At 39.3% G+C, this 24,472-nt stretch overlaps 1 protein-coding gene across 4 annotated transcripts in view; it reads right to left on the bottom strand.

Moving 5' to 3' along the window:
- Window positions 1-23,684, bottom strand: part of CDYL (chromodomain Y like) — a 103,589-nt gene extending 79,905 nt beyond the window's left edge. Inside the window, exon 1 of one of the 4 annotated variants that reach the window (XM_068198696.1) lies at window positions 23,269-23,684. Coding sequence is in view for 3 of the 4 variants with exons in the window: in XM_068198678.1 (XP_068054779.1) it covers window positions 23,269-23,292 (24 nt within the window). In the remaining variant the exon portion in view is untranslated. The remainder of the gene's footprint in view (window positions 1-23,268) is intronic. The other 3 variants (XM_068198678.1, XM_068198668.1, XM_068198675.1) reach the window with 3 other exon arrangements.
- Between the last annotated feature and the right edge of the window lie 788 nt (window positions 23,685-24,472).

The following is a 24,472-nucleotide window of genomic DNA, read 5'->3' as shown; positions in this document are numbered from 1 at the left end:
TAGCACAAAGGGTAGGAAGGTTGCACATAGACAGTACCATACAGCAGTAGTGTCATCAAAGAGACAAGCAGGTGACCTTTTAGCATTGCATGCAATAACAGATTTACAAGTGACTTGGAGTAGGAGGTGGGCAGTAAAATGGCCAAATGGAAAAGCTGGAAAAACACTGTGGATGAAGAAGTGGGCTACAGCCCTGTGAGCATAGCAGTTGCCTGGCTGATGCTCTACAGCACAGTGGTTTGAGACACGAGTTCCTGGCTACATTCAGTCAGTACTCACGAAGGATCAAATATGTACTTAAACACCAGTGAAGATCATGGTCTAGCAAATGGGCTCAGACTACAAGTAACACTCAAATTTCACTGAAGTCTACACAAAACTCATCTGCTCAAGATGTGTGTAAAAATAATTTAAGCAATTCTGGAAAAAAAATTAGGAAAAGTGCCATTTTGAGAAACAGAAATGCACCACTACTTAGTTTTTTTTCTCAGGCTAAACAAGAATTATTGCTGCACACTGGACAGCATTGAAATTATCATCATCTTTAGGTATTGCCTTCCAGAAAGGTATTGTTTTTCCTCAAGAAAAGCTTTTGGATATTTTGAGGTATCTTTATGGTTGTGTAATATATTTGGAACATCTCCTTCCCCCCTATTAGCCATTTAAGGTCTGAATTTGAATTCTCGGCATAAAAGAATGGTTTTCATTATTTGTCTTGCAGTGTAATTCTTACTGTGGTTCCAAGTTTAAGGTTCTAGTGTGGGTATACACAGGTAGATGGACAATTACATTTCATCAAACTTTCCCATAATCTGGCACTGACAGAGATTTGGGTACCTTCCATCAATCTTCTCTACCTTCTTTATTTTATTATGAAGGTTTTTTTGAGTAATATTCCTTCACAGCACAGAGTACATTTTGAGAACATGGTATTCTACAGAGGGTTTCTCTGATTCCAAGAGAGAATCAAGCTTCCACTTTGGAAGCTTATAAACAAACAGATTCTTAAAGCAATTACTTGAAGAAATGAAGTTTTCTTGGGAAGGAAATGGAGGATAAGGTTCAAAGGTCCTGTAAATTGTCTGAGCTGCCAGGAGAAAACAAATTATTTAAAATACTAGAAAACTGAGAGCCTTCCAGGCAGTCTTTTGCCACCTCTCCATGTACATCTGCTACCACTGGGACACAGATAGTATTTCTTTCAGAGGATGTTTAAACTCAAGGGCAGAATTTAAGGAGGTACTAAGTGCTAGCAGTGAGGATGTAATCTAGTACTCTGATTTGCTCTTAGACGAGGTCACTGACCTGCCTTGGAGAACAACATGATTATAAAGCATTTTGAGGCCAATTTATTCCTTTTGAAAGCAGATGAGGAAAGTGTGAAAGACTTTCTTCAACACTTTGTTTTGTTTTCTATGAAAAAACTTCGAAAAATACGAGACAAGAGGACAAGACAAGGACCATTTAGAGCCAATGCTAAAGCTGAGAATTCATTCTACTGGGAATGAACATAAGCCCTTTAATGGCAACTTGCAGAAAAGCATTCCCCACTGGGTTACCCGCTACCTGCTCTTCCTTGCTTCCCTCCTTTTAGGGACTTTGAGGCATTTTTAGAGCAGGCTTGTATCAGGAAATAGCAACTTGCTGGACTGAGTCACACACATCACTTGTATTTGTTTGAGAAACCCCTGCTGACAGCAGGCGTTGTCAAAGTATCCTCTGTGTCAGCAAGGTACAACTGAAAGGTACCAAGTCCAAATGGCATGGAGTTCTTTTGATGTATGGCATAACCAGGATCTTTCTGGGAAACATCTGTGCTGTGTGTTCTTGGGAATATGAATGGGAAAATTTACACACAGATAGCCCTGAGTGGTAGGGCTGATAGGGGCTGATGGTGGTTCTCTGAAAGGGGCAGAGGCCCTAAAGTAGAAGGCGATGTAAATGAAAAATTCCTCTCACTTTTTAGTATTTTGCTGGGGATGCGTGGTGCTGTGCTCTTCTCAATGTACCGATGTCTGAGCCTTTCCAAAAGTGGGGTGTTTTAAATTAGATTAAAATCTATCAAAGCAGAAAATTCTGGTTGTATTAGAAAGATCAATATTTGTATAGTGAACTAATTTCCAAAAATGAACAGCTAAAAGGAACTGGCAAGAAAGTGAAAAAGGTTAGAAAGTGATGAAAATTTTCTGGTTTTATTTCCATAGATGCACCTACATCCAGATATCCATTACCAATATATCTACATACTAACAAACACACATCCCAAAAAGAAGATTTTGCTGTCAGAAGTGGTGTAGAGGACGAGCACTGCTGCAGCTGACAGTGACTATTATAGAGTTCCGAATGTATGTGCAGATTAGCACTGTGTACCACAAGAAAAAAACCAGTCTACTGTCTAACGTTACTGTCAGCGCTCTCAGAACTGCCATTACCAGGACAACAAAAAGACCTTTCTCTTTTCATACAGTTGGTTTTCAATTGCTCACCCAATTATAAAATCTTGTGCTTTTACAAAGTAGGCACCAGAGGGAGACCTGCACTTTAGTTCAACTACAAAATAATGCTGGCAGGAGTCATTCAAAAGTGGGCAATCAAAGCCTCTTGGCCAATATGCTCTAGGTGGTTCTGGGTGAAATTGTGGCTAATGGGAGCACTCAGAGAGGAACCGGCACAGGCAGACTTCTCCTTTTTAATGACAGAAAAACTTCAGAGTGCTCCATGAAGAAAAGCCAGGTTCCCAAATTTCAGGCTGTAGATGAGTACACAGCAACCAGTTCGAGCATAGCTGGGAAAGACCTGCTCTTTGCCACCCACTGCCCCAAATTAACATCACATCCTGCTGACGGTTACCACTTCTCAAACCTTTTGGCTGAGCTGCATATATAAGAACTCCCTAAACATGTCAGTCAAAATAAGCTAGATCAGCTTAAGTAATTTAAATAACAAATCTTTCCTAACATGGCTCAATTTGACTGAATTGGATTAAGGAGAGCTCCCATGAGCAGCTCAGCCAGCAGACCAGAGAGGGCACTAACCCCAGGTAGAGGGCAGTGATGAATGCTCTGGTATGGACTTGTTCTTCCACTGACAAAGCTACTGCTGAAGAAGGAAGTAAATATATATATTGTAGGCAGGTTGCTGCTGTTTTGTAAGCCTGGCAAGAGATATCAAGAGAAGCTATATGGACAGGAAATATATTACTCTCTTAAAAACAGGTACTCTTAAGTTCAAGTGGTGAAAGAAAAGGAGAAATGGCTTCTAGGAAGCAGGTAAGAGCCCACAAAATTGATCCCATGAACATGAAGTTGAGCACACTAACTGGAATCCATGTAGACAAAGTGAAATAAAATCATTATTGTAAATTACAGGCCTGATAGTATGGAAAAAACTCCCAACTCCTTACCAATACAGCTGGATCACAACATCAGTTGTTTGAAAAATAGGAATGCTACTTAGAAGTAGTCCCCCTACTCCATAATTTTTCTCACTATGCAAAGGGAAAAAAAAATTCAACAAACTCATCAGATCCTCATATGCTATCCAATTTAAGAAAATTATTGCAAAACAGAGTAAAGAGCAAATCCTGTAAGAGAAGCAAACTTCAACTCTGTTCTCTTGTGATAAAACAACAGGCAAACTTAAGTCAAATTTCTAGGAAGTTTTCTTAAAAATTGAGAACTTAGGCTTTGTATTTTTGTTTTAATTAACAAGTTTTTAATTAACAAGTTCATCCTAGATGCCTGCAACCAATACAAAAAGTTAGTATTTCTACTACAGTTATACCTTCTATGTAATTCTCATGCCACTTTAAAACTGAGGAGATGAGGAAAGGGCAGGATATCAACACATATTGCCTCAGAAATATGTGGGAATCTCTAGTCCTTGAGAATAAGGACAAACAAGAGAACATAAGCATGGCAGGTTTTTGCTCATGGCTTATGCTTCTGCTCTGGGAGCACCAAAGGGGAAGAACCCCTTCCCAGGGAATTCATCTGAAAGGGTAGATTAGCTGTGCACCTTCTAGCTCTGTCAATTATGACTGAAAATGGTTTTCTTCCCTGACCACAAGACCTATGATCCAGTCTATGCATAAATTAGATATAAAGAGAATTAAGAACACACAGGCAACCATTAATCTGGCACTTCCTCAATCGAAAATGTTTCAATTTGTGACATAAACAACAATATTTTTACAATGCGGTACAAAAATCTATAAAGAAAAAAAAGATGCTTAGGCATAGTTCTTGAGTTTTATTAGAATTATTTAGTATATATGAACAAGGGGCTAACCTAAATTTGGTTTGTTCATATTGTCTTTATCAAGCAAGCAAGAATAATCATCTCATAATTTGGTGGAAGCTGAATTTGAAGATTCTTTTTTTGTTTTGTTTTGTTGGGGTTTTTTTTGTGGTAAGACACATTGCCAATGAACTGTATCACAGAGCAGACTCAGTACAATTTCAATTACATTGTATCACTTTTTTTTGGTCAGTCAAGTGGTCTTTGTCAAAGTAGTTTAAAAAGTTACAGTGAACTATTAAAATGTGCACTAACATAGGGAACATTTGTGTGTGGTTACACTTTCTAGTTCATTTCCATGAATAATATTCAAAGGTACTCTGGTCTGCTCTCAGCTTGCCATCAAATCATCAAGTTATCACAAAATGTAGTACATCGTACCTGCTTTCTGTTGTCCCACAAACATTAGCATTATAGTGGGGAAGTGGTGGAAAGACGAAGGAAAAGATTAAGCCTGACTCTATTTCACCATTTTGATAGAAACAGTGAGTAAACTCACTAACTGCAAAAGCAAAAAGAAATAAAATTCATAGGAATTTGCATTCTGTGCAATTCATAGCTGTTTCTCCTGTTTGGGTCACATTTTCTTACACGTTTTCCACATTGCAAGGAATGATAATTAAAGAGGTAAGATGCTTGTTTTCTTCCCAAAAGAAGCAGTACACACTTATGTACATACACAGATTGACCATAAATCTGCAACATGTCCCAAAGAAATCATATAGAATCTAAATACACAATACACAGTCTCAAGAGTACATCACAAAATAACATGCAGAGATTGCCAAAAAAAACTACCTATATAGATACATAAGCCTGTCAGTGATGTCCATTACTGAAGTTAAAATATATTTACCTTGATGTATCATTTTCCAGTCTAATGTCTTTGAAAAATGAGATATCTTAAATCTATGATACATGCAGATCTTGAAAACAGCATAATTTCATTACTTCAAATATTTTTCAATAAGATACTGATTATATTACAAACATATCTTGTGAAGAACCTTAACCTGCAGACATAATTTAGGCAACAACTTTACTGCTGGAAAGCACTGAAGTAATTCAGAGACCTTTATCATAGTTAAAAAAAAAATCAGCATTTAAAACAGAAAAACCTAGAATTCAGGAAATAAAATTAAAGATTTTCTGATAATGATTTTAGATGCTCAAGTCACGCATCCAAAGGACTCTAGGCAAGCTCAAAAGTTACATATCAAACTCAAATTCTGCTGTACAACTGTCACAAAGCAAAACTGGAATAAAGCTTTTTAAACCACAAAAGTGTTCAAGAACAAACTTTTGAAAAACTCAGTGTCATTTGGAAGGAAGCAGGATTTTATACAGAGCCTCCACTTTTTTTCCTCCTAGACGATAACAACCACAACCTTCATTTCACATGCAACTTCATCTTTTGCCCACAGTTACTCCAGTACAATAGTTTTTCTGGAGTTCAACGAGACTGAATGTGGCAGGTAGTGACAACAAGTGACAAAAATCTTCATCCAAACTGTTAAACCAAAGTAGAAATTGCACATAACAAACAAAAACTGCAAAAAAGGCAGATTCTGACATACTCACCTCTACATTCATCAAAAAGAAAGACCTACTTAGTCTTTTTTATACTGTTTATGAACTAAATTGAAGACTAAGCTCAATAGCTGTGACATGGTTAAAAATAGCTGTACGGCTTTAGCATGGCAACTCATACTGCTCCACAGGAAGAATTATTCTCCTGGTCAAAATATTTGCCTTTTCAATGAGCTGAACTTTCAGGTCATCTGTTAACAATGTAGATTCTTTCCTGTCTAGAAGAACTTTATTGTCTCTCCTTTAACAAATAGCAGGGTATTGTTCCCAGCTGGTTGCTAATTCACACAATTAGCATGCAAAAATCTTTCTAAATGCTATATGGAAGATGTATGTGTTGCCTGGATGATCACATATTTTGATTTAATAAATCTCATACTTAGTTCCTCTCTATGTGTAAAATAAAATTTAAACCCGTCTTCATTATATCCTCTCCTAACATTCCCAACCTTCTCTTTCCCCCTCTTTTTTCAGCCTTCCCAACAAAAACACAGGTGCACATTACAACTGTGTGCCCTTGATGCCAAAAACACTTTTCAGATCAGATTTTGTAGATTACCTGTGTAAGTAAAAATTACTTAGTCTGCCTTCCTGTATAAGAGATAATTTCACTCCAAAATTCCTGCATCAGGTCATCATATTGTGCTAGAACTAAAGGCATCTTTTTGGAAAAAATTCACAGCTTTTTTTTTTTTCCCTGGCATAAGAACATCCTGAAAAATAAGCTGTTTTGACAGATAATTGACTCCAATTTTAAATTTATTATATTTCTAGAATTAATACATCTGAGATCAGCTCTGAGCTCCTGCAGTTTGTCATCCAAAATCTACTGTATCTAAAGGACTACTTTGTCTGAAATCTTTGCCCCATGTAAGTACTTACAGGCCATCAGTCACCTTTGCTAAATACTACACAGAGAGAGCTTCTCCAGACTCCTGCTATATGCCAGGGTTTGCTGACTTATTTATTTTTAAGGTTTGCAGTTGTCCTTGACATGTTTTTCTGAATCTTTTTAAGTTCACCTAGGTTTTGGGGTTTTTTTCACTTTAAGCTCAAATAAGATACAAATTTCTAACATCTCACTAAAATCTACATAGCAAGGTAACACCACACCTAACTCCACTTGAGATCCCCAATATCCATACCAAGAGACTGCAATGTGCATTTTAGCTGCTGTATTTTATCATCAAATTACTCCTTCCCAAAGCACCACTCTCCATTCTGCAGGTATGACCATGCTGTCAGGACAGGTATCTTCAGCTCATTAACCTATGTTCATGAATGATCCCCATTAACTCAGCACAGACCATCCCGCACACTTATGAATCCATCCATTTTTTTCACATATGCGTTTTACCAGAGATTACATTCTATTTTCCACCAGATCATTATCCAAATCATCAAAGCAATGGGCTGTGAAAAACTTCTATAAAATCCAACATGAATGTCCTTAATCTATTACTGCTTTATGATCTGTCAGTCAACCAGTTTAAAATGGATTTCATATGGACCATGTTGACGTAGGAAAGAGACAGATTTCAGAAATCAGAATACCATGCAGTGCTGCATCAGGTGCTTTACAAAAGATTGCTATACCTATATGAGTATCTTTGTCAATGAGAACTTTCAGCCTCAGAGTAAAGAAGTAAGTACAGATCAGTTCAAATTGTCATGAACACTCAGGCAAGCAGTGACTCTGCTTTCTTTAATTTTCTGCTAAGCAGTTCTCATTTCAACCTTTTACAGTTCTTTTTGCAATCAACATCAATCTGTCCAGTCTAGTACTTATGTTACATCTTGGCCTATCCTATCTAATTTAGACTTCTAAACAATTAAAACTAACACAAAACAAAATATAAATCACAATACCTTAGATATCTTCAGTTGGTTGGGGTTGTTTGTTTGTTTTAAATCCTGTCTCCGGTAGACTAAAGAAAAACTTAAATTTGTTTGCTTCTATCAGAATAAAGAAATATTTATTTGTAAGTCACAGTAAATTGAGAACAAAACACCCAGATTTTGACCACAAAACAACATTAATCTGACTCACGGCATGTTTTTAAAAAATAATAGAATAATACTTTTTTCAGTATTTCTGTCTCAATTATTAGTGTTCCTATCTAGTAGACACATGTTGTTACTGGCATTTTTTTGCTCTCAAGAGATAAGAGAATTCTCATATTGTTTTTAACCCCATGGATAGAAGCTTTATGATTGAAGTCTATATTATCTACTAAGAATGATCTTTTTGTTGTAACAGCTAATAGCCACTACTGTTCATGGCATTTTCTCTGAATCTTCATACATTTAAGTATTCACCTCTGCCTTACTGCACTATGACAGTTTCGTATCTATCCCTAATGACTTTTCATTGTAGGAATTAAAAAACACCTGAGTAACTTTTATTTGAAAGTAATGTAACTCTGAGACAAAATTGCTTTATATTTTCAGTAAAATCTGTATGACATTATTTTTTAATAAATATTTACATTTATTTAATTACATTATTCCGATTAAGAGTGATTAAGTATTCTTGGCAAAGCCAGTATTGGCAGACCATTGAAATAAGCAATGATAACTATCAGTGCTGATTATTTGCATGGAAGTGATCTTATATATTATTTCACTTTTGTCAGAAGAGTAAAACTGAAGAGAACACAATTGCTTTTTCTCAGAAAAATATGATGAATGACCTACACATATTACTAATTCCAAGAAAATGTTAATAATCATCAGCTAATGTAATCACTCTGAAGTAACAGTGCATGGTTTCTTTGCATCTAGACATTTAGAGGAAGATTACTCTGTCACATAAATCTACTGAAAATGTGCCTTGCTTCTAAAAATAGAAAATGTAGACCATACAGAACTTTCTGAGGCAACTTTCTATCCTTAAATGTATACTTTATTTATTTACTTTTATCTTGTGAAAAATCAAAACCAGAATGTTTTATTCCTTGTTTTCTGTGTGTAAAGAACCCAGTATCTAGGCCAGGTTGGCTGTTAAAACTATGTCGGAACTGAGGAAGAGTGGACGGGCCAATAATAATGGACAATTTTATAATTTGATTCTGCTCTTACCAAAGTGTGGCAATCAATAAAAACTGGCACACTGAAAGTTTATTTGACTTAGTTATTTACACGTAAGCAGTCTAAAGTGTTTGCTGCTTGTTTTCAATAATTTGTTGGCAAGCAAATAAATTTGAATATATTGGACTGAGTTTCTAGACAATGATCAATAGACTTTTTTTCCTGACTGTAATCTTGTTTTCTACTTTTAAATTATTTATTTAATAATTTGTTGATTTGGGTTTTTTTAACTAAATGATGGACCAATGTCAATGGCTGGCAATACTATTAAATTGTACTGGTTTAGAAGCTAAGTATAGCTTTAACACTTATTGCTACATGCACCTGTTAAAATAATGAGTCATCTGAATATACATTCAGGCAATTTTAATTTTTGTGCACTACACCCCTGGATAACCAATATTTAAACTATTTTATGTTTTCAAACTGCATACAAATACAGAATTTGTAATAAGTATATTAAATCTTTTCAATAAAATTGTCTTTAAAATGCTGAATAAATAGTCTAGTATTTTATAACATTTACCACATAGAAATAATAAATTTCTTAATTATTACCAATACCTAAAAAATTGAGTGAATATTTTTACTTAATATAAGCAAAATAAGGGGCTTAACACACACACAAAAAGAACTGAGAACACTGGATTTGGGGCACTTAAATCACTCAACTATTTTCTAAAGTCTCACTCAATTACTACCTCTATGTTCCCAAATACTTCCATAAAACAGCACTGGCCTTGTAGTCTTTTGTATTAATAGGCATTTTTCCTTTCTAACAATTTTTTATTTATATGTTGGAAGGACTTAAAGAGCAACGCAGTTTACTTTCCTTATCAGTTTTCCCACTTGCACGTAAACACACTCAAAACGAAAATAATTTGCTCCTGCCTGGGAAACTGAAACCAAAAGTAATTAAAGCCCAGGTTTTTCTACCCAAAAGATATTGACAGCACTTATATGCTGAACTTTAATTCCATTGGATGGGCTAAAAATAATCTTTATGAATATCAGTATTTTAAATTACATGCAGCTTAAAGTGAGCTCAACTACAGGAACACATCCTGTCTCATCCCACTCCCTGCCCACTGCCCACTCAGTGAATAACCAGAACACTTAGAAATAAATTATACTTTTTAACTACACTTGTATGTCACCTGCATCTTCAAACTGGGTTTGCACAACAGCCTCAGAGCATGTTACAGTATAATCAAAGTGGACAAGGAAAATACAACCTTACACTGCGGCAGAATTTTCATTACTTGCACAGCACACCAAAGCTAATAAGTTTCACCAAGCTTTGCAACTGCTATGGTGAAAGTAAAATTCAGGGAATTGTAAAAGTTTTGCAACACTGAGAAGCAACTGGAATCCCGAATTCTTGCAAGCACGGGTTTGCCATTTTCACTAGAAATGGAAGGGTAACCAGCCACTAAAAGATCCAGCCCAGTATCTGCTGTGGCCGTGCTCGCCTGCCAGGGCTGCAGCCCTTTTCCCCCAGGAGCGCTGTTCCTCAGCCCTTCCCGTACGGGCTGCGTGACCTCAAGGTGGAGTCCGGGGACGCAGCTCTGAGTCAGCTCAAGCCATGGGCAAGAAGCTGTGCAGTCGCACTGCAAGTCTGTCCAGTGAGTTGATCCACCTGCAAATTAGGCTTGCAGTTTGAGAGTTGTTTTTTTTTTTAAACAGAGCCAAGTCATTGCTGCAACCATCCCGCCACATCCAATCCATTTTCTCCTGTCTCTCTTCAAACATGCCATATATTCCTGTTCCTTCCCTTGAAGTGGCACCTCTTGGATTTCAACCTTGGCCAGTCAATAAATTGCCAGAAAACTATTTCTGTAAAAGCAGTGGACAACCTTCAGCTAGGCAAACTTCCTTAATGAGCGTTCACCTCACCCAGCAACAGAAATCGGTGCGGGTGCAAAGGAAGGAGGAAGACAGTGATGGCAAGCAAGGTTTGTGGCACTTAAAATTTGTTTAAGCTGTAGAGAAAAGAGCCCTAGTACTTGCAGTTGGAAGTAGACAGTCTCCTAAATGTTAAGTATCACACCATTCAAAGAAACATTACGGGAAAAACCCAACACAAACACTGTCGGGATATACAAAGTTTTTCCCCGGTCTCAGGGCTTGCTCACTGAGGCTGTTTTTTTGTGGCCATCACTCAGAAGTTCAACAGCTTCAATAACCTTCCACACCTGCTTTGTCATCCTGACAAGTACATGTACAGCCACGCACAGAAACAGGCTGAGGAACTGCTTCAACCAAACAAACATTTTTGAGCCAGAGTTTTTTGTTCGGTTTTTTAATGATGCCAGATCAATTTTCCAATCCTCTTAAAACATGGCCAAGCTGCTGTTGTGGCTCAAACAGAAAGGAACATCTGAGCAATCCAAGCAAAGACAACTGAAGTCAATCATAAAGCATAGCCACCCAAACACCTTCTGAGTTTTAATATAAAAGGAATTAAAATATAACAATTATTTAAAAACATAACTTGATCAGTTATTGTCAGTCAGATAACAAGCCTTAGCTTACACCATATGCCTAAACTCTTTATGCTTCAACAGCACAATCCCTTAGCAACATTCACCTACTAACACAGTTTACAGCCCCAAGGGAAAGCCTATAATGAATGAAAAGTTGGGTATTATCCTGCATTAGGATCAGAAGACTGTAGAAAAAGGAAACAAAACCTTACTGCTTAGAAGGCCACATTTAAGTATATTTAACTTAACTGACTAAGTTAACCCAATTAGCTTTTCTGTATTTTTTTATAGAGGAAGGGGAAGAAGTCTATGACCTTTTAGAGAAATTTCACTTAAATGGTCTAAAGAGCCTTCTGGCCTGAAGTCCTCACTGATTGCAGAGGACACAAAGATAACACTGCATGCAACTTGAATACCTCTCTCCAATTAGCCCCATGAAAACCAAACCAAACACCAACATAAAAGGGGACAGGTCTGTCTGTAGCTTGTACTTGCAGCATAGCTTCTCTTTATCAGACCAAATCAGCCTGCTCTACTTTATTCTAAGATGTTCTGACAATATTTACTTGAGGGGAAAAAAGGAAAACAAAAAAGAAAAAGGTTTTATTCTGCTCGTACTCTGGCTCAGGGATTCAAACTTTGTCAGGGAGCTGAGCAATCATCTCTGAAATACCGAGTCTGAGTGATACGCTCAATGCTAGACTGTGACAGAGAAAAGAAAGAATTACATTTTTCGAGACAGCACTCAGGTGACCTAATGATGAGAGCCTCCATTTTCACTCAACAACCCCTGCCTACCTATCTTTCTACAAAAGATAAAGCAATTTTAACACATAGGCCTTTCTTCCACTATATAACCAATTTCCAGATTCTTCCAGAAAAACAGAAAACATCCTTATTTTACAATCAATAGGCAACTAATTCCACACTGTAAGTGCCCTTTTCTGAACAAGTTGGATGGAAAAAGAATTTCCTGGTGGTTTGACTGAAAATTAGAGAGGCAGGAATTGAAAAGACATTGGGTAGGTAGAACTCAAATATTGGACAAAAGAGACAAATGAATAAAAGAGAGCATTAATTCAGTGACAAGCACAAGATAAAATTCCACTGGTTCTACAGTCAAGCACTATTTTCTTCTTCCCCTTCTCATAATTTTCTGTCTCAGTACACTTTAAGTCTTTATTTAGTATATAGAGATATAAAATCCCTTTCTCCAATTTAGTCACCTTTAGTCACAAACTTTTAGGTCCAGCTTCATAAATATAAACAAGTACGCATAAAAAATAAAGGGCCAAATAAAGCATTACTTCACGCATAGAAATAATAAACCCATATAATAGAGAGGTATAGGCTAGAATGATGACTCTCATTAATTCCCATGATTTTTGCTTGACAGTAAGAATGCCATAGTAAAGAAATTACTTTGTGTGCATGGAAGAAATCAGTTCTGTTACATTTCTTAGCTTTGATTAGATATATATATGCGCTCAGGTGTGAAGCATTGAATTTTTTAGGATAAACTTGTTTGTAATTACTTTAAAAAGGAACTTAGAATTGGATATATTCAAATAACACACAACAACAAAGAACTTCACATTTCACAGACCAATATCAGCATTATGTTTAACTAAGATGTTCACTTGTACTGAAAAAATGCATCTCACACTCTTTAAGTATAACTTAACTGACAGCTGTCCATCAGTGCTTTATTTTCATAAGTATCTGAAGGTATGAAGAACAAAGCATAGCAAGTGATTTTATCTGGATAAATGTAGGAAAATAATATGGGGATAGATATAAATGAATAACAGCAAAGTTTCATCCGTCACTATGAGTGGCTCAAAACCTAATGTTCATGAGGACAGAAACCATATCATGTGCCAGTGCTCATTCTATCTCCCCACTAAATCCATGTTTTGTGGCATGCATAGATAACCCCCAAAACACCATCTTATTCAATACACTTGTTCTGCATCACACCAGCTTCAGGGCATAACTGAACTTAAAATCTAAATGGATTTTTGTAAAGAATTTGTTTTAAAGATAAGGTGTTTTAATGATTTTCCTCAAAAAGCATTCAAAATAAAAATCCAATAAAAGACAAGCAACCATGTTATTAAATCTTTACTGTTAAGAAAGTAGAAAAGCATGGTACAGGTTGTCTACACATGTGATGTATATCCTGTTGATGAAAAAATGAACAAGATCCCATCTTTGTATAGTTTAAAATTTTGTGAAGTTGCAACGCTTTATATCCATTGGGTTACTGTAGTCATGGACATAAGCTGTCAAATCAACACCTGCTTGATGCACCAGCTTCCATGTTTTAACAGTCGTACAATATTTCATCTCAAAGAAGCATCCTCAAATATCATGATTTTCATCTTCTCATTCAAACCTAGTATTTTATTCTTGAGTAGTTTAAATAAATAAGCACAAACCTCAGGAGAGCTGATGAGTACAATGTAGGAGAGAGGAAAAACAAATCAATTAAGGAGCTGCCCTGATAGAAGAGAGATGCCTCCAACAGGAGTGAAATAGAATCTGAAACACTGATGGAACTTTTGAAACAGGAAGCTAACTTACCTGCCTTTGGCATCTGGAAAAAGTTCTTTGTTCATTCCTTGATGACTTGGGTAAAAGTACAGCTCATGCCAATGTTAATTCTCTGGAAGCCAATGCCTTCAAAAGTCATGTAATGATAAACTTGTCCTAGACTTCCGTATTATATTGTCTTATGGACCTTTTTTTTCAGATAAAAACCAAATAGAGATCAAGTGGCCCTTTTTCTTCCCACTCAACACATTCCCTTTTGTACAATCAAATCAAAACCCAAAGCACATAACACTAAGCACATGAACCAGACAAAGAGGAGAAAAAATTTCAAAGCTGGGCTTTGACCTTCTCTACATACGTATATTACAAAAAACCTGATGTGTACCAACAGTTTAAATTTTCTCTTTGAAACTTCTGACTTTGCTACATCACAAGTGAAAATTGATTGGCTGCTCTAAAAGTGCACTCCATTAAATCTTCTGTTCTACTTGGGAATGCTTGGACATCTAGTTAGTTACTCCTTCAGCTGCAAAAGAGGGTGGCAAGCTGAGGTTGAAGCATCATTTTCAGGAAACATTAGAAATTGTTTTGCTGGAAATGCTCACTCAACTGAAAAGTTGCTTTGAATGTATCTATTTAGCATAACTATATTTACAAACTAAATCAACAGAAAAATACACTAAGAACAAAAGCTCAAGATTCTGTCTGACGTAAACATCATTGGTCTTACTTTATGTTTCTTTGTTCTTTAAAAGCACTGCTAATCTAAGATCAAGTTTGGTCCTTATTTGTAACCTAAACAAGTGAGAAAAAATGTGCCAGTCTTGAAAACATGACTGGCCACCTAAGAGTTAAGTTATAAAGTAACTATACAGCAAAAAGCCTACAGAGGAGAAAAAAATGCTGATTTTTCCTGTTTTCAAAAAAGTTTTCCATCAGTCTCCCTAACTTTATATATTCTACTTCAGTACAATCTACTATGGTTTATACTTACAAAACAGTAGTAACTTCAAATAATGAGATTAATTCCTAGAGTTATTACAACTGCTATTACAACTCATCTTATTTTGTGGGCACATTCCTCTCTCCAAATTTTCTAGGCTGAGTGTACTTACAAACAGCTGCCAGCTAGAACTTATTTTGGGGTACAGTCCTTCAGCACATCAAGTCTGTGCTGAAGACTCCATAAGTATCTAGAGCATATAACCTCAAGCTGATGACTTAAGGTTTTACACAGAGTTAGTGTTTGTTTTGTTTGATCACATACACTAACAACCTCTTCTTGAAAATTCTGAGTTCAAGCTAACACAGAATTCAGGAACAACAATGTATTTGTGGCCTGCAGCCACAACCCCCTGGCAGATGTGTGCAGGTAATGAATGTGGGCTCTGAACATTTGGGCATCTCAGGTTATGCTGCCAGTGTTTTATAACCAAGGCTGAAATCTGCCTTGTCCCAACAAAGCCAGCCATGAAAGTTCCCAATGACTATTGTGCCACATTTCCCATTTTTTCTCTCGACAGTGAGACCTTCTGGACCTGTGATAGGAATCAGGGTGCTGAACTGGATGGATCTTTTGTGTCAGTACATAGAGCCTTACATTCCCATTATTTCTTACAGATACAATCCTAGGTCTGTTGGTTTTAACTTTTTAAGTGACCTCACCACTAAAGTAAAATGGAATTTTCACACTGTGCTATCACGAGATGCGCTTTATACATACATAGAACTAGGGAAAATCAGGTGCTGAAATCAAAACACAACAAATGAGCATGATTTAGCAACTAGCCAAACTATACTCCAGTTAACTCTCACAAATTTACTTTGAATTGTTTTCTACCCGTCATACGTCTAGTTATTGGTAACAAAAATACTATCAATATCCTGATCATGCATTATTGAAGAACTGCATTTAATGGAAGGAACTTCATAAATTACCAACTTTTGAATATCCACTGAATACAACATTCAACACATCATAGTCTTGAAAGTATTTTGAAGTTGATATATATCCATTTCAGCACTCTTAAGAATGTACCTCAATGGTTCTCCTACATATGTATTTACAAAATGTACATGTAACATTTTTCTGTAATAAATACATCACTGTATACTTCCCACAAGTTGCTTTAAACAGTGGCATCTCCAAAGTAAAGCCAAATTTCTTTCCCTAAATGAAGCAAATTTCCATAATCCAGTATTTTACAGGAAGTGGAGATGCTTAGAGAAGTATTTAAATGTCTCTGCAAAATGAAAATCACAAAGTCATTTAAACTAAAAAAGAAGAGAGAGAAGAGAAGAGAAGAGAAGAGAAGAGAAGAGAAGAGAAGAGAAGAGTTCCTTCCCTTTCAATCCAGTATATTAAAAAAACAACAGAGTTTTGATTTTTCATGTGCTACTATGACAAACAGCAAAGAACAAACATTAACAATTTCCTTGAAAAGCATAAGACACTGTGGGGGCAGAAGAGTTAGAGAAGCACAACTACAAATGTGGTTAGGCCACTTGAATACATACTTTATTTTTCCCCACAAAAGAAATGAAACAAACCCTCAGACTTAACATGGCCAAGAAGAAAGATTTGATCTGAGCTTTACTAATTCATGGTATGTATTGTGATAGTAAAATGTGAAGTCTCACTGAAGAATCACAACAAAACTGAGTTACAGTAGTTCCATTATTCAATACAACTAATTTACAGTTAAAAGAGACTTAGAAAATAGTTGCTTTTCTTTACAATTAATCCTATCAATGTGACTTTAAAGCAACTTAAAATTGTAAACCTATGATTAAAATATGCTTTTTAATCAACATCCATCCTGTGTATTCATACATATTAATAGATGCCTTGAAAAATATCTGCCACAGGTCACCATTAAGGGACACATGTAAATCTTCTGAGGATGTTTATGAAAACAGTAAATATTTTTGCCTTTACAGTGTACTGAGCCAGTAACATGCCAGTTTTCTTTTCCTCTAAGTAACATGGACAGAAGTTCAAAGAAATAATTTCAAAGATCACAAAATTCTTGTGTGTAAATATTAAAAGCTCATCAGAAATCAGAAAAATAAAAGCTCTTAGAGAGATACTACAGCCCTGGAAAATACAATTGATAATATAAAATACTGAACTTTAAGATATTTTCTGGACTAACAGCATACTGTCAGAGAAACCACATAGTAGGTTGATTTTGTGAATTCTAAATATTTTATTCTAAGATTAAAAAAATAATCAACCCTGTATTTATTGACCCATAATATCTATCACGTGGCATCCAGCCATTCAAAACCTCAAAGGCACAGAAGAGAACAGGGAAAGACTTGTGCATCCCTTTTTACCCTACAAATACAGTTTGTGGAGCTTGTGCTTCCAACGGATACACAAAAATAATACACTGCCCAGTAACAACAGATTTTGAATTTATTACAGAAGAATAAGAGTGGCAATTATAGGGCTGCTTATCTGTTATATCCAACAGACCTGCACATCCAGTTATCACATAGTCTGAATGAGGTTGAATAAGATGAAAGCATAACTGTTAGTAACTTGGTTTTTTCTACTGCTTTGGCACAGATCAGAAATGCTGCGGCAGTCAGGAAGAAATGAAACTGCACCTACTGAGAAGTCTAAAAGGGACACAGCATCACCAATGCTGTTCCAGCTATGCCAACCTTCCCGAAGAACAAGGGGCTGTGGCATGTCTCATTAAGTTCTTTGTGTCCTACAATTTATCTTTATTCTAGAGGTATTGAACATCAGCATAGTGGAAGCAACCTTCTGTGATAGTACAGTCTTGCAAGTTGGAAGTAATTGTTCTGTAACTCTAAACATGACTGGCACTGCAGTAATAAATCTCTGATTGACCAAAAAACTCAAGAAGTTAAATCACAGTAAAAGACAGACTGTGAAGGCTAAGAATTATCAGAGCCACACAGGCTTTATGGATGAGGCATCTCTTTACCACTTTCCCACTTTCTCTCTCTTCCATCTTTTTTTTTTTTCTGTGATGGACATCAGCAATTCAAAGTAAGTAATACCGAAAAAAATAAAAACATTTTTTACTATACTGATTTTGCACGTGTACATAAAAAGGAGTTTTGTGCATAAAACCTGCTAAGACATCTCCATATCTGTGAACCATTTGTGTTCCACACAGGACACCGACAGAGGTTCACTCCTTTGCTTGCATGTGTTTGAGCTCACCTTGGGAGCAGCCCAGAGCCTTGCCAGGCCAGTGGCACCATGAAGGGCAGGGCACACTGGAGAAAACCCCAGGGGCAGCTCAGGCACTTCCCCTGCAGCAGCAGCAGCAGCAGAAGACGGGGCACTAGTCCTCAATTTTGTCCAGAGTTCTGGGGCTAATCCAGGTGGTGAAAAGCAGCTTGGCAAGGAACATGGAAAAGTCAAATTTCTTACACTAAATGTGATGGCTCCATTCCTGCAGTGCTCTTGCATTTGTGCTTTGGTTTAAAGAAGTGAAAGTCACCCATGGAAGATGAACAGCTAATCCTCAACTCTATTTAAATAAAGTCAGATGTGTAGTTCCTAAGGGGTGGAAGCAACACAACATATTTGACAGAAATTCCTAGTCTTACTTAGTTGGGTAGGGTCAGTCAAGCAAATTTGTGTCTTTTATCTCTCCTGAAACAAGCAGTAACATTTCCAACAATTGTCCAAATAAACTCATAAAAACTCAGGCGTTACACCTCAATGACTACAAGTCCCTCCTTATGAACAAGATCTTTAACCAAGGTCTTGGGAATCAGCACATCAGAAACAAGCAGCAGAAGACAGATCCCAAGACAATCTGGAATTCCTGTACGACAGGCTGAATGAAAACAACCCATTTCAATGAGGAAAAAATGGCTATTGCCTGAACAGCCAATTCTAATTTGTTGCTAACAGTAATTTTTCATCAAATAGCCATTAAAAACTACAACTCTAAGCTGCATACTGTAGATAATGGTTTTACCCTTTCAGTTAACTTAAGCAAAACAAATGTTTAAACTTTCCAGTAAATGCACAAAAAACACGATGAAGATTCCATTGCTGCAGTGTTACTAGGGCCGTGAGAGAAACTTTAGGTTTAAGTGAGTAATTCCTATGCATCATCAAATTTTCGACAAAGTGACAGCATTTTCCAACAGTCTTCTACACTCTATCATTTAAAAAACTAGATTAAGAACAGCCCACAGGATCACTTTTTTTGACTTGTGGCAACTACTCTATATACAAAGTTTAAATTTTCTTGGAATATGTCTCTTTGGGCTTACTTATTAGGTGATTAAACCTGATACATAGCTTAATGCCAGGCCATAGAACTTCAGCCAGTTGCTCCTGAAATTTGTTTCAGTTTGTAATTTCACTGTATCTGTATAATTTAATGTCAAAGGCTTTAGTTCTAAAAATAAAACCAAAAGTACTGAATCATCATTGGAAGTGAAGTATCACCTTGAGAATACTAGACACCAGTATGAAAAAATGTGTATGTTTTTTGTAAGGCAATGGAAGAATTAAAAAAAATATGTATTTTCCATTCTATAAAGGATACAAAAATGTGTAATTTTGAAGTACAGGACCTTCAATATGTTAATTTGTAATATTTTAATGGAAATTGGTTAAGACACCTTAAAACCCTAGGTTTATGACCAATGCCAATGTGAAACACAGAGTGAAGAAAAGGCATCAAGGCATAGGTGCACCAGCAAAATTCACACAAGCTGTTTTGTTTACTTATCAGTAAAATCCAGTAAAAATGTTTTGAGAGGAGTAGCAATCATGGCCCAAGCCTAGCCAGAGGATCCAGTGGACCATGTATATTATGGGTATCAGCTGTACCAGCAGTTCCTTGAGGAAAGGCAGAAATACTCAGTAATTTGACTAGATACACTGTCCAACAGCAGAGAACTTCAATGCATTTCCACCTCACCTAATACAAAAACAAATTACTAAATTTTATGAGAAAGAGACACTTCCAAACTCAGTACAGATTAGTAGTTGTCTACCGACCCCAACTTGGTACATCTGACCTGCTGGCTAGCACAAAGTTCTCCCACAGAGCACTTGTATGGAATCATTTCCACATTTCATCAAACAAACTTGTCATGCTAACCACAACTCGGGATGACTTCAATCCCAGACATCACTTGCAAGAGTTTGCCAAAGGAGGTGAAGGGATTTGACTGCAGAGAGAGCAAACATAGTTTGCTTCCAAAAGAACCTTGGAAATGAGGTCTACTTCTAATTACTCCGGTGAAGATGATGAGAACAAGTAACAATGTTTAGTGGGAAACAGGTCAGTAAGCCAAAGCAAAGTTGTCACATTGAAGGAGAAGGTAACCCTACCATTTGCCCAAAGGCTGTACAAAGGATTTTTCAAAAACCACACTAACAAATCGCAGCAGACACATACAAAAAGAGATGCCACAAGATGTCAATGCCTGTTGAAACAAACGTGGGGAAATAAAAACCCAATGCACCTTTTCTTACATTTTCCTTCACCTGTCTTGTTCACCAGCTTCTCCATGTCTGTCCACCTCACTAACAAACACTTTGTCCCTTGAAGAAACAAACTTGCAAACAGAAAAAGTAGGTTATTCACCTCATCTACAGAGGCAGGCAACATTACTGACTGCTGCATTTTCCATCTAGAAAAAAGAGTCTCTTCAATGTTTTTACCCCAGGAAAAAAAAAAAAAAAAAATAGTGGGTAGCCATCACCACAACCTCTAAAATGCATGGGAACAAATGACATTGAGGATACACAGCCTGCCCCAGTCACACTGCCAATCCATTAGTAGATTTCAAGGTCTTGATCTTGGAATTCGAAATCACTGGCCTACATAGAGATCAGCTCCCTCTCTTAAGGGATGACATCCAGAATAAAAAGAATCCCACAAATAAGTGAATCCATTAAGATTTTTTTTTAAAAAAAGAAAAATGTACTTACCTTCATTTTTTATAAGCGGATTTTTCGTTTGTATTTTGGAAGAACCATGACACATATCAGCAGAAATAGTTGGCATTCATACTTAAGCTAACAATTGCAAATAGATTACACAACATTTTTTTGATCAAGACACTAGATCAAGATCCAAAAGGAAAAATGGAAATATAACAAATGGCAGCAGATTTCAAACACCAGATTCAAACAATATTGAACATGAGCTATAAATAAGACAAGCACGAAACAGAAGTAAACCCACCATCAATAGCACAGGCAGTTCACAAAACAGTTTAAATTCCTTAATAATTAACATTTCAGGTCAACCTGCAGCTTTGTCCTTCCCAAATTAGTGCTCACTATATTTAAATCATTTATTATTTTATGATTTTTCAGACACAGCTAGAAAATTCATTAGAAGACAAAACGTGTCCAAAATGAGCAACAATTTAGAAAAAAAAAGACAGCTTGCCCACATGTGAGTCCAAAAGCATTAACAATTTTGGCATCTTAACTAAAATTTGCACTTGCACGATTAAAGAATGTGTCTGATTTTTAAAATTTAAAAGTATCCCTTCAGGTGTTCTTCAAAAGCGGCACTTGTGCAATGGCCACTATGCGCCACCTGCCCAGAGGATGACTGTACTCAGTTGACTACTGAGCCAACACGTCAACATTTTGAACGCGATTTAAGACAGCCTAGAAGAGTCATGCACAATGGTCATTCTTAGCCTCAGTCCAATGTGCAGCAAACAGAATTTTCCTGGTCATTTATTCGCACCCATCAAAACCGGTATCTCGTTGTCCATCTTTGATCTAACACAGCAACACACAAAGAGCAAGAACTGGCCGCAGCACAGTCTACAGGCCCAACTCCACAAAACCAACAGAACTTTTCCCAAAGTCAAAGCAAGTTTTCGGCAATCCCTCAAGACACAGAGTGGTTCCTAAATTTCTCTCCTACTTCCAGGGATGATCCCTTCAAGATTGGCTTAAGCTACATTGTGAGGACAGGGAAACTTGCCAGGGCAATTAACTATGATTTATCAGTCTTGGGAATACAGGCCTTCGGTCTTCATTCTAGTCTATCAGTTCAGCACCTCTGCTTGACAGTCAACTTGCTTAAAATACAAGCCCACCCGGGGCACCTTCCACTGACTTCTACAGGGTCTGTTCACCGATGGCACCACAGATGTAACTCAATTAACCAGATACATGTGCACCAGCTGTACAGTAAAACATCTTCTGTCAAGTGTCCTGAAGGCTATCTGCTTCCATTTAACCTTAAGAGTTCCAGCCTCTGGATATATTTTTTTAATAGATCACTGTCTGGATGCATATTAACTATCAGATAAGAGCATTTTTGGTTTTGGGAAGCCACTTCTCTACCCAAAAAGCAAGAACAGCTCCAAAACAACAATGGCTTTTCACTCCCGGGGATGACTTCTTGCAAAAATAAAAACAAGGAAGTTCAATCCAAGAGAACCATGATGCTTTTCAGTTAAGGGCAAGGATGTGAAATTGCCAGACATAAGATAGGAAACTCAAAGTTCGGCTGTCACCTTGTTCCCTTCTTCACCCCAAGACCTTCCTCTCCCGTCAGCACACGCTTTGACCACCTCCCGAGCGAAGGATGGCGTGTCAAAGCCTTAACTTTCAATCTTTTTGGCTTCTCTCGCAACCTCAACCCTATCGTTGGAGCACGAAGAGCCGAGGAGTTTAAATTTTAGTCTTTTGCACCGCCGCAGCTTGCTGCACGGCCAAGGCACACGATGGTGGCACAGGACTTTGGTACGGACACAGATCCAAGAGGAAAGCCCCTCTGGCCCCCTCCTCCCCCGCCCCCTCCCCACCCCCCCGGCCCGGACAGAGGCAATAACTCGGCTTCGCTCACATTTTTGCACAGCGCCGGGCTCGCACTTCGACGTGCTCGCTGCCGGGGCTGTCAGCGCTGCTCGCCCCATCCAGCACCCCCCCTTCTCCTCCCGGAGTCAAAGTGTTGTGTGAACGTGGGGAAAGGACTGGGGGGGAGCGCAGGCCACGGTAACACTTTGCCGTCTCCTCCGTTCAGTCACATTTCCGTCCTCCTCCAGCAAAACTGGGGAGGGAAGGGGGGGCGGGGGGCCAGGCTGGGCACACACGCAGGCGCTGGGCCCAGCGGGAAGGGGCAGCAGCCGCGGCAAGTGTGGGTGACAAGCCCGGCGGCGCTCCCGGGGAGCACAAAAACGCTCCCGGGTGCGGTGGGGTGGGGTGGGGTGGCCGGCGGGGCCGGGGGCAGGGCCGGTGCGGCTCGGGGGCTCTTACCTCGTAGAGTTCCTCGGAAGCCATGCTGTGGGAGCCTCACAAGGTGGAGTTGGGTGCTGGTTTGGAAATACTTTTGTTTCAGTTGGTGTCCGTTTGGCCTCCTCCTCCTCTTCTCCCTCCTCTTCTTCTTCTTCTTCTTCTTCTTCTTTTTCTTCTTCTTCTCCTCCTCCTCCTTCTCTTCCCCTCCTCCTTCTCCTCTTCCCGTCCTCCTCCTCCTGTTCGTCTTCCTCCTCCTCCCTGCGCGTCTCTCTCCAGCGCAACTAGCAGCTCCGCTCGTTAAATGCCAGTGAGGTGCTCCTGTTCCTGCCCCTGCTGCTGCTGCTGCTGCTGCTGCTGCTGGCGCTGGCGGCGGCGGCGGCGGCGGCGGCGGCGGCGGGGGGGGTGCGCGCACGGCAGCTGCGCAACTCGCTCGTTCTCCCGGCTCGCCCTCGCACAGCCCGCCGCGCACGCACCCGCGCGCGCGCCCGAGCGCGCACCCGCGGGAGCACGCAGCCGCGCGCACCCGCGCACACAGGACTCACCCGCGTGCTCGCCCCCCCGCACCCCTCCGTCCGCCGGCGGCTACACTCGCTCGCTCCCTCCCCAGGATCACTAATCGAGCGCAGAGAGGCAGCGCCGCACGCGAACCACCGCTCTCCGCCCCGCCGTCTCCACCAGCCGCCCCCCCCGCCGCCGCCGCCGCCGCCGCCCGGCACCATCCTCCTCCTCCTGGCTCCTGCTCCTGCTCCTCCCCCCCCCCCCCCCACCCCAGCCCGGCTTTGATCTCCCATTGTCTGCTCAGCTGAGCCCGGCGGCGCGCGGGGGGCGGCGGGGGCGCGCGCCCGGGGCCGCGCCCGGGAAACCGCGGGTGATGGGAGCGGGAGGAGAGGGGAGGGTGCGGGGGTGTGGGATGTGCCCGCGGGACGGACGCGGAGTTTGGAGCGGGGCGGTGGTGGGAGGACACGGCACCCCACGCACGTGCAGGGCCCTCGTCACGCCCCCGAGCCCCCGCCCGCCCCCGTCTGCAGCCCCCCGCGGCCGCCCCTCCGCGACCCGCCGAGCGCCGCTCCCCCGGGCGGGCTCCACCATCGCCCCGTCCATCGCCCTGCGGTAGTGCCATACATAACGCGTCCGCACGCGCTTCCTCCCCGTCCAAACTTCCTTGGTTGGATGCCTTCGCCGTAAAAGAAACTAAACAGCCCTCGACGGCGGCTGCCAACACCGG

The sequence above is a fragment of the Anomalospiza imberbis genome, chromosome 1 (genome assembly GCF_031753505.1).
Source record: "Anomalospiza imberbis isolate Cuckoo-Finch-1a 21T00152 chromosome 1, ASM3175350v1, whole genome shotgun sequence".
NCBI classification, from domain to species: domain Eukaryota; kingdom Metazoa; phylum Chordata; class Aves; order Passeriformes; family Viduidae; genus Anomalospiza; species Anomalospiza imberbis.
The sequence above is the reverse complement of the archived record's forward strand: the minus strand, read 5'-3'. Positions and strand labels throughout refer to the sequence as shown.